At 43.6% G+C, this 11,032-nt stretch overlaps 1 protein-coding gene across 2 annotated transcripts; it reads left to right on the top strand.

The window, feature by feature from the left end:
* The first annotated feature begins 242 nt into the window (after window positions 1-242).
* On the top strand, window positions 243-10,535 carry HLX (H2.0 like homeobox). Of its 2 annotated transcripts, XM_081314468.1 has the most exons (4): window positions 243-1,163; window positions 3,141-3,320; window positions 4,206-4,390; window positions 8,616-10,535. In XM_081314468.1, the coding sequence occupies exons 1-4, from the start codon at window positions 314-316 to the stop codon at window positions 9,039-9,041; spliced, it is 1,641 nt and encodes a 546-aa protein (XP_081170594.1). In that variant the 5' UTR covers window positions 243-313; the 3' UTR covers window positions 9,042-10,535. The 2 variants fall into 2 exon arrangements, with proteins under 2 accessions (XP_081170594.1, XP_081170595.1); XM_081314469.1 differs by lacking the exon at window positions 3,141-3,320.
* Window positions 10,536-11,032: the final 497 nt, after the last annotated feature.

Genomic DNA, 11,032 nt, shown 5'->3' with positions numbered 1-11,032 from the left:
GTCGGGTCGGGAACCGTCACACAAACTCGAGGGCAAGACGGAGGCGTGGCTTGCCGCTTCCCTTCCTTCCTCCCTTCCTTTCTTGGCCATCCCTCTGCGGCTCTGGATTGGCCGCTTTCTGTCCAATCCAGCCCCAGAAGAATTTTTCTCTTTTTTTTTCTTTTCCTCCGCGGTAGAAAAAAAAAAGAGAGAGAATCTGGGAAGCTGATTTTGCTGAAGGGTCGTGGGCGGGTGGATACTTTTTATTTCCCCCCCTCTTCCTTTTTTTTCAGAGAGGGGGGGTTTTCTGGTGTGTGTGTTTGTGTGTGTTTGGATGTGGGTGCGCGCGAGGTATTTTTTGGGGGGGTTGTTATTGTTTTGTTTGTCGCGCCTGGCTTTCGCAGCGCGTGGCTTGAGCTCTTGCGTGGCCTCGTTTCGCCTCCCACGATGCGGCCAGGCCAAGAGCCAGTTCGGCGTTGAAGCTCTCCAGGCTGACCAGGAGGAAAGGAGGCAATTAACTGCTCCCTGTTTTGCTGGCGGGCTGCGGGTCAGTCGGAGCACGCAGTTACTGAGTCTGTGGCTCCCTCCGGCCAGTGAAGGAGCCGAGACAAGAGCGAGCGGCCGCCGGATCGGCAGGATGTACACTGCCGGCCTCGCACCCTTTTACGCTTCCAACTTCAGTCTGTGGTCAGCGGCGTATTGTAGCCCGGCGGGCCCCGGCGCTAGCGGCTGTTTTTCCTTGGATCCCTCGGGGCTCAAGAAACCGTCTTTCTGCATCGCGGACATTTTACACGCTGCCGCAGGAGAAGTCTCTGTTGAGGGCCTGCCCGGAGGAACCTCGGCTAATCTGGCCTCCCATTTAGGTGGAATCCATGCCCATGCCCAGTACCACGGCGCCGCTTCCCCGCTCAGACCGACACCCATGGTGGCCCCGGACACTTCAGTCGCCTTCGCCACGAGGCTGTCACCTCTCTCGGCTCCCTACCACACCTCTCATCCTCAGCACCAGCGCTCTCCCACCGGGGGCTCCAGCGGAGGTGCACGAACCCCGGGCGGAGGGCAAAGCCGCCAGACCCACCCTGGCTCTGCAGCCGCCCCCTCTAGCAAAGACTTGAAATTTGGGATTGATCGTATTTTGTCTGCCGAGTTCGACCCGAAACTGAAGGAGAGCAACACTCTGAGAGGTTAGCTTTTTTTTGCTTTCTCCTCCCTTCTGGAGAACTGAAATTGTTTTGTTAAACTGTATGTGGACCTTTCGTGTGTGTTTGTGTGTGTGTGTGTGTGTGTGTGTGTGTGTGTGTGTGTGTGTGATGAATTTGAGCAGGGTCCGGTTCTTGCAGGGTCCTTTCACAGTCCTTTAGAATGGTCCGTACTGTCTTTTTATTTGAAAGCGGACTATATGTAATTTCCCCACTTCAACTGGAAGATCAACCCTGTGTGGTCCTGCTATGAAGTTGGGGACCTTTACTGACAACCTACAAGGAAGGGTGGGTTGAAATTTATAGAAGGACCCGTTTTGCTAATTTTCCTTCAGTTATTAATGCCCAAACATTTAGACTGAGTCGGAAAGGTTGAAAATCTTGAAAATCTCCGACTCTAATCAAGCGTAACTTGTAAAATCAGCCCTTTCCAGAATTGAGGGAAGGAACCCAACACAGCTCTGCTGCAGCTGCGGCTGTGATGTTTCTGTTGTTGCTCAATGGAACAAACAGTTGAGCAATTGGATTGTTTAAAGATTCAGAAATCTTTGGAAGAAATTCAGGCCAGAGTCTCTTTCCAGAAAGTAATTACTTGGAAGTAAGTCTCATTGATTTGGACACTGCAGTTGTAAACTAGTTGAATGGTTTTTCTCCTTAGGTCACGGGGTATCTGAATTGTCGGATCAAGTAGACCTGTTTTCTGACCCCCAAAATTGAGAATAAGTCCTCTTTAAGATAAATGGTGTTTATTTCTGCGTAAGCATTTGTAGCTTTACACTGCCCACCAGTGAAAGTATTAATCTGGGTGTTGGAGATGGGAGCAACCAAGCTTCTCCATGAACAAAGTCACCCCATTATCTGCATTATCCCAGATAACTATTTGGACCATATTGATCACCCAAAGGAAATTGATATCTGATTGCACTTAATGTTAAATATCCTCATGGATTATGAGAAATGCAAACTGCCCCCAAAAGCTTTATTTTCCAGGAAATAGGCAGACAGATAGGATAGCTGTGATTTAATTTTGCATCAATGCTGCAAAAGAAACTGAGTTTGAACTTTTGGGGTGGATGGCCTAAGCTCCCAAATGTTGAAAGCTGATCTCTTGGACTGAAGCCTATTGGGCCAACCCATTGCTGAGCATCCATGGGCCTGGAGATCATTTTTACCTATCAGATAAATCAATCTGTTGATCCCTTTTCAAGCAAATTTAGACGGGTTCAATTGAATAATGTACTGAATCAAGCAAGGGAGAATGGTCTAGAGGCCTGTCATAGATGTGAATTGCCATTTTACTTTCAGTGTGGTTACTTCACATTTGTAAAAACTAAGAAAAGCAGCTTGGGCTCTTTGTAGAAATATCTTACTTTGGCTGCCCTCTCTGAAATAATGCAGGATTTGAGCCCTTCAATCTTCCTTTGTTTTTCCACTTCCCTCCACTATCCTTGGAGTGGGAAGGGTTCCCAAAAACAGATCAACAGCACTGCAGTACAAATGGCTGGCTACATTAACTAGGAAATGTAACTAGGGAGAAAATGCTGTTATAAGTTATGAAACCCCCCCCCCCTCCGTCTAACATGTGGCATCTAAGGCCAAAAGAGGCACCTGAGAGGTTGCTGGAGAAGTTCTTTCCTGGTTTGGGCCTACCCTATCAACATAGGGGTGATTTCAGCCTGCCTTGAATAGAATTGGACTTGGTTTTTGAATTTGGTTTTGATCTTGGATAAGGAGCATATGCTGTGAGCCTCACAGTGGCATTTGTGCACAGAGGACTTTGTCAGTTTCAGGTCTGTTGAGGGCCTCCAAACTTTTTAAGGTGGCCTTGGAGTGCCCCCCAGTTCCCTACAGGCCAGCAGGGCTTGCCACCAGTGGGCTATGGCCAAGGTATATAGACGGGGTTGGGACCTGCACCATTCTGCTCATCTTGTAACAGAGCTCTCCTTGTTCCTGTGCCCACAGATCTGACCTCTTTATTAACCACCAGCCGCCCAAGCGGGGTTCATATCCCCACCTTACAGCCTCCGTCCGGCCAGTTCTTCACGTCTCTAGAACCCATTAACGAGACTTCTGGGGTCCTGGGACCCTTAAACACAACCCCAAGGAATTCCGTTCAGCACCAGTTTCAAGACACTTTTCCAGGTATAAAAACTCATCCTAGGCACGGATCAATCCCTCTCTGCCACTCTCAAAGTGAGAGTGAACCTGGTTACCTTCCAATTTTCCCATCATCCCTAGACAATGTGGCACTTTTCCTGGCCAGAATTTAGTCCTTTGGAAGGCACCCAAGTAAGGAAAATAGATTAATTTTTTTTTCAAGGGTTGCTTTCTTACCCACTTTTTCTCTTGAACTAAGGATCATCGAAGTAAGCCTATGGAAGGCTTAGCACTTGCAATTAGGATTCCTTAGCACCGGATCCTAAGCTTTGTTATTTGTTTCAGCGGAGCTTAATTCCACCCAAACGGATCCTGGTTATGGATGGCCCCTTTGACACTCAACCTTAATCACAGATATGAAAAAAAGAGCTAACGAAGTGTTTCTTTGCCCCTGACTTAACTGACACCCTCTCGGGGCTATTAATATGGAAGGCTCGGGTTTTTTTTTTAACGTGGCTAAGAAATCTAGCAACATCTGGAAAGCCGAGGGTAAGGGCGCTGACTTTCAAGGAGAATCACAGCCCTGGAACCCTTAGAGGGATGTTAAATAGACTAGCGATCCAGCAGCATAAGACGATCCAAAGAAAGAAGGAATTGTAGGGGCGGGCCGCCGCGTTATTTCAGGCGCAGCAGCGGCAGCGTAGGGTGTTGTTTTTTTTTGCAACCACTGAAAGACAAGATTGGTGATCCTTGACTCTAGGAACGGAGCTATTCTTAGCAGCAGGCTTCTACTGGAGAGTTTCTTGGGAAGTTAGCCCCCTTTGGACGCGCTTTCCCTGCAAGTGGGGGCGGCGGGGATCCGACTTTTATCCGCTCCTGATCAGCCCCTTAAACGCCTGTCTCTTCCTCTTCTTTTGTTCAACCCTCCAGGTCCGTATGCGGTGCTTACGAAAGACACGCTGCCTCAAACCTACAAACGGAAACGCTCGTGGTCCCGGGCGGTTTTTTCTAATCTCCAAAGAAAAGGATTGGAGAAACGCTTTGAAATCCAGAAATATGTCACCAAACCGGACAGAAAACAATTGGCCGCCATGTTAGGGCTCACAGATGCTCAAGTAAGCATTTTTTTTTTAAAAAATTAAAAACTCCTTTTGACTAATTTATCTGTAGCCCCACTGAGCATTTAGCTGTGATTCTTCTGGGACATCTAGGTATTATAAATCCCATTCTTCCACAGGCTGTTTGTTATTTGTTGAAGTTTAGATGCTATTTCTTTAAAGCGAAAGAAATCTGTCCCCTTAGTAAAAAAAAGAAAACCCACATACCCCTATATTTAATAGGTAGTAAATAGACTCACCCACTTCACCTTTCACGTGCAACACCCACACCATAAGTGTCTTTGTGGTATCCTGATTTCTTACCCACTGGGCAAACAAATGTTTCCAGAGGAGGAACTTATCCCACATAGTAGTTCTACAGTAATATCTTACTGAAAGTACTTTCATTATTTCTCAGCTTATTCCAAATAATTTCCACTGGTGGGATACACACAATAACCTCACTGCCATAGCATTATTTCAGTTAGGTGGATAGAACACATGGAGCAGGCATCAGGCCACATTTGTACAACACAAGTCATAAACATAAAAACAAACAAACAAATTTAATCAAATGTAGCAGGTTAATATTGTTATGCAACCGCAGCCCCTAAGATTTTGCCTGATTTGGTTAAGATTCGAATTCAGCTAGCAATGCTTGAATTCAGGAAACTGGATATAAAATGGAGTTCTTATATACCTGTTAACATCCTTCTTTGTATTTATCCATATTCAGAGAAGTTAAAATGCTGCTTTCCAAATTTGTCATCTAACCCATCTGCATGCTCTTCCTGGCACAAGAGCCTTAACCACACCAGTTACTTAAGCAACTATTAGCCAACATGTTAAACCTAATTTTAACCTTGATTAGTTTTTGTGTGTCTGGAAATGTGTACATGATGGAATGTCTCATAACTTAACTACTTTAAGGTTCAGTGTATTGAGGAACCAAAAATATAGATCAATTAAATGAGCTGTTAAACTGGGTAGATGTTGTTTGTAGAAGGTGGTTTAAGTGGACAGTGTTTTATGCATGGGAGAGGCGCCTACAGGGCAGAAAAGAACAACTCAATCGCCCCTCCTCCCCAACCTCTGGGTGCAACATAAGCAATTTGTTTCTACATGGCTTCATCCTGAGTAAGACAAGGCAGTAAATAACCCGTCTAGTGGGACCATAAATTAGGACCAAGATTGATCTGTCATTACAGCCAAAGTGTTTATTTTGGCTGCTAGTGGGAAATGCCAGCAAGAAAGAAGGGACAACTGGCCGAGAGGAAACTAAAAATAGGGACAACTGCCATTGACCCCAGCCTAATCCTATGGAACTGAGTCCACAGTTCAATCCTGAGCTTCATATATTCTCTCCTATTGTGATGGTGGGAGAAATTGGACAAATGCACATGTTTCTCCCCCACCTCCAGCATACTAGGTTTGATTTTCCATCATAGTGGGTTAGAAGGTTCCCTTGTTTTCTACACATTCATTCACAAATGTCCTTTCTGAGTGAGTATGGGCTAAATTTTATAATCTGGGAAGTCTGTCTTTTGAGATAGGAGGGAAAAGTTCCAGGCACGTTCTCAACTAATGTGAAAACTGTAGGAAAATGCCAATACTATTCTCCTGGCAGTATACTGGATTCAAAGGAAGTTCCTTGTTCAGCAAATAGGAGGTGATAATTCTTATCATACAAGCCTTGATTTATCATCCAGATTCTATCATATCACAGATATGGGAAATCTGTGAACATATAGAAATGGCTGTGGCTAATGGGGGTTCTTATAAAGAAAAGGTGGGACGGGTGGGAAACATTCTTGACACTAGAATAATATTTAATGAAATAACATATAATTATAGAAAATGTTTATAGTTTTTACTTATTTTAGTATCTTTTCTTTGGACACACAAACATATTGTACTTAATTGTAAAAAAACCTATGTCTGGGAAAGCAGGCTTACACTTTTAATTTTCCTGAGCTCACTTGAATTGTTTAATTGCGCAACACTACAAATGGTTTCGGAGAAGTAATTCCACTGAGTTCACTGGATTTTCTCCATAGCAAATAGATATTGCCTTAACCTATTTCTTTGAAAACCAAGTTGACAACTTTAACCTGATCTCTCCATTTGTTTTGGAATCTGTGTTAATATTAGTTACCAAGCTACATATGCCCATGTACCATCAAGATGGCCTCTCTTAGAATCATTATCAATGACAATTTTTTGTATTAACAAACAAACAAATTTTTAAAAATGTAATGATAGAAGTGACCAGACAATTATACAGGCAGATTCATAACCAATATCAATGTTATTTTTAAATGTTTAAATATTTTTAATAATAGTTTTTTTTACAAAAAACTACATTTTTAAAAAAACATAGGTATAAATGGAATAAGCTGTTATTGGCATAACATATCCCCACTCTTCCAGCTTACATATACTTGGTCCTCCTGTTGAAAGTTGAAAGGAACTCCAGCCGCTAGAGTAAAATCAGGCTGAGGCACCTTCCCTGATAGTTTCCAGCATTAAAAAACCTGGGCTATTTGATTAACATTCCAGCCTCAATCACCTATAGACCACCCAGATTTTAACAAGAAAAAAAATGGAATGAAAAAAACTAAGAAATGAAAGGGGACTTTGCAATTTTAATGTCCATAATGCAGAGGGACAAATTAAATGCAGAGTTGTACAAATTTAAGAACTTATGTAATTTTGCTGTACAGTATTAAATATGGTAGAGAAGTAGCCAAAGAACAGAGGAAGACCCGATTCTTCTGTATCTAAGCTTTTAGCAAGACAATTTTGTTAGGAAGTGAAAATCTAAACCAATGACTTTGCTTGTAGATATTTCTGCAGGAAAAGGCTGGGCTCATTTTTAGAAACAGCAGGATTAAGAATTTGCGAAGTATTTATGATGACAAGAGAAAACTTGGGAGTTCAGCAATTTCACCCCCCCCCCCATATGTGATTTTTTAAAAAGAAAATCCAAGGCATTTTCCTTTTCCTCTCTTCTGCCATTTTGTCCATTAATATCACTGACCTTAATAATGCCAGTGGAAGGAAGACAAAATAATGAATTAGCACTTCAGCTTTACCCAGTCCCTTTTATTATCTTGCATGAAAAAGATGAAGCACATACCCACCTTTAAACCCTGAGCCAAATTTTGAAACCCACCTCCTTCTGTGGACAATTGTGTGGCTAGTGTTTTAAGAGGACCCAGCAAAGTGAGCCCATCCTCCAGATTTTGTCTGGAAGTAAAGGGGCAGAGGAATGGGTGACATTTGGTAAAGATAGCATAAACACTTGGAGCCATTGTTGTTGTGGTGCTTTCAGCCAGTCTTGACTTCTGGTAGCTACCTGGACACATCCCTTTTGGCAAGACTGTGGGAAGTGATTTGCCATTATCTCTTTCCTAGACTGAGAGAAAGGGATTGGCTCAAGATCACCCAGCTCTCCTTGTTCTAGCCTGGTGCCTTAACTGCTAGTTAAACTTACTGAGCCCTAAGGTTAGACTCCCAAAATACCCAGACTACTGTGAACTGCTTCTCTCCCTACCAAAAACATCAACAGCGGTCTCCTCCTCCTCCTCCCACTCCCAAGCAGCGCCCTCCATCCTTGAAGTGATATAAAGCCTCTGCTCAAAATACTTTTACATAGGCCCAACAATGGTTGGATGACCAGAAAAGGGCTCTAAATTTTCATTTTAAAAACGAGATTAACATCATAAAGACATGATCCTTCCAAATTACTGTATTATTTCTGTATCCACGAGGACTAGAACATTCCAGTCTACTTTTTTATTATTATTATCGTAGACCAGGGAGAGGAACTGTTACAAAATGGAGCAATTGCCAGTCCAGGCCTAGTTAATTTTGAGCCCCTCCTCTCTTCGGTATTTGTCCCCCCCCCTCAACCCTTTGCTTTGTGCTCTCCACCCATCCATCCTTTTGTTATCATATTGATGTATTTATTTTCGTTGTGTTCCTTTATTATACTTTAGCGTTCTATTGTTGTACTTCTGTTTACACGGCTTTCATTTTTCTTCCTTTTGATTATCGTAAGCCGCCTAGAGTAGCCTCGCGGCGAAATAGGCGGTAAATCAGGGGTCTTCAAACTTCAAGCTTTGCTGGCTGAGGAATTCTGGGAGTTGAAGTCCACAAGTCATAAAAGGGCCAAGTTTGAAGACCCCTGCGGTAAATAAATTGAACGAAGAATAAAATACATCAATAAATTTGCCTGCAGGTGAAAGTGTGGTTCCAGAACCGGCGCATGAAGTGGCGACACTCCAAAGAGGCTCAGGCGCAGAAAGACAAAGAGAAGGAGCCGGCAGAGAAAGTGGCTGCAGCCGGAGCGGGTCTGGGGCCCGGGCCAGCAGGCGAAGGTGAGCTCGAGCGCAGCCCGAGCCGCTCGGAAGGCGACAGTGACAGCAGCGAGGCAGAATCCCTGGATCTGGAGCTCGGCAGCGACGCGGAACGGACTGAGCCGGGAGCTGCCCCTGATCAGGCCGTGCAGCGGCACATCTCGGAGCTGCACCCACCCGCCGGTTTGGAGACCGCTGCTCACTCCGAGCCGCCGCCGCCGCCGCCAACCCCTCTCCCAGGCCTGGAGCAAGGCCGAGAGCCTCTGCGGTGCCCCGAGTCATCGTTTTGCCTGCGGGACTCTCCGTGACGGCCTCCCTTCAGCCAAGCTCCGAGGGGTCAGCCTGACGGAGGCCTTTGGATGCGGGATATACTAACTGCTAGTTGTGGGCGTAGCGCTCCAAAATGGGTTCCGGGGGAATTGACTTTAAACAGCGGGTGGAGCCGGGCTGCCTTTGGAATTGGGGCCCTGTCTCTGTATGAAGGGTGCGGGGCCCCTCTCCAAAAGACATGGGGCAGCCCACAGATGATCCTACAGGCTCCAGACACAGCGCGGCCTGAACGGGTCCACTCAGGTAGGCCGGGGAGGGGGAAGTTGGGCGCCTTCACGGTGAAGAGTCCCCCCGACGTGCGAGGCCTCGAGGGCTTCTGGTTCGAGGAGCCTAGCAAAGGCCAAGGAAAAAGTTGAGCTTTGCAGCCCTCGAGCCACCTCTGGCTCCCTCGCCCGGTTGCGGCAAGAAGTAGCCCTGCCCGTGGCAAATGGTTGCTTGAAAAACGATGCTTGGAGAACCAACAGACTCGGATGAAGATGGAGAAAAGTAGATTGTAAATAAAGTGTTTCTTACATTTAACGGGTATTTTTGTTCATGGCAAAAGTAGTCTGGTTGCCTTAATGGTCTGGTGGCTGAGTTGCTGATTCCACCTGAGCATCGATTCCTCTTCTCCCTAAATCTCCCAAATTCTGTGTCTCCCATAGCATGGTATGTAATAAGTACTTTGGAATAAACTTTGCCTGCCCTTTCTTCAAAGTTTTTTCTGAAGTAAGAAATCCAAAGTTGTAGTATAGGAAAGCAACCCTTTGAGGGATTTTAAATTTCCTTATTTATTAAAAAGCAAGGGATCTCATATTGGGCTCTGCATTTAATTTCTTTAGTTAAAATGAATGGCTTGATGATAAGCAGATGGCACTTAAAAACAATCCACTAAATAAAATTTGGAGGTAAATCCTTCAATCTGCCCTAAAGGTAGAATACCAACACATAGAGGAAAATGCAGATTAATTTAATGGAGGTGAACATGTAGCTATGATTTCCAAGCAACTTAATACCTGTAGCTGTGTCCCTTGCATGTTCATTTTAACAGTCTGCTTTTGGAAGCAACAGTCTGGTATGAAATTTATTTCTAAATGCATAGGGTTGGGTTCCACCTAGTTTGATATATGGAAAGAACATCTACATAATTATATTATTTGGTTAAAGATTCAGGCATGTTCATGTTTATTATTTAAAAATGGTTTGAGTAGGGGAAAAGTTAATTTCAAAATAGTCATAGCTAAAAAAAAAAGGCAGTTTCCCTCCATAAGTAATTCATGCTCTCCATTGCTGGGTTCTTCAGGAAAGTCAGTCTGAAACTTGAAATTAAGATAGAAATGCAATTCCAATCCCAATTATTTGAAACTTAATTGGTAATAAAGCACATAGCATAAAGTTCCTTCCTCTCCAAGCATTTTGCTCCTTCTGCACATTTAACTGAAAAGGAAAGAAACAGCATTTCAAACAATGAAATTCTGTATTTAGGAAGAAATTGGGTCTGGGGAGTATTATAGGACATAATTGATTATTTACTTTTTAATTCATCCTCCACTATTTCATTAACAGCATCCAACTTGATAGGCAACTGAATTTGAGAAGAATGTTAAGTTTTGTTACATCTTAAAAATGAATAGATTTATTACAGATTGAGCCCTCATCTAACTATAAAAAACTAATGCTGAGACAACAATAACAGTAAACATCAGGGTAAAAAGAAAAAGTGCCAGAAAGTAAAGATACTTTTAATTCTTTGGCAGTAGTAGTTGCTAGGTGGTTACATAAACTTTTTTGCACTGATGAAGATAATATTTAGCTGTGTCCAAGCCTCAGGAAACTGAGTTAATCTTTGCAATAAAGCTCAGCCTTCCATGTTAAAATGGGATAAAATGAAGAGAATAGATATATGTACTATAAAAGGATATTTTTATAATAAAAGGGAAGGTACACACTGATATTGTTACCTATGATATATTCACAATCTGTATATTAT

The sequence above is a fragment of the Vipera berus genome, assembly GCF_964194415.1.
Source record: "Vipera berus genome assembly, chromosome: 1".
NCBI lineage: Eukaryota > Metazoa > Chordata > Lepidosauria > Squamata > Viperidae > Vipera > Vipera berus.
Note: the sequence above shows the minus strand (reverse complement) of the source record. Positions and strands in the feature narration are given on the sequence as shown.

Bases quoted from the DNA above. Each gene is read 5' to 3' on its own strand.
- HLX (XM_081314468.1), top strand. From the start codon at position 314: ATGTGGGTGCGCGCGAGGTATTTTTTGGGGGGGTTGTTATTGTTTTGT. The intron at 1,164-3,140 runs GTTAGCTTTTTT...CTGTGCCCACAG, and splicing joins GGAGAGCAACACTCTGAGAG to ATCTGACCTCTTTATTAACC. The intron at 3,321-4,205 runs GTATAAAAACTC...TCAACCCTCCAG, and splicing joins GTTTCAAGACACTTTTCCAG to GTCCGTATGCGGTGCTTACG.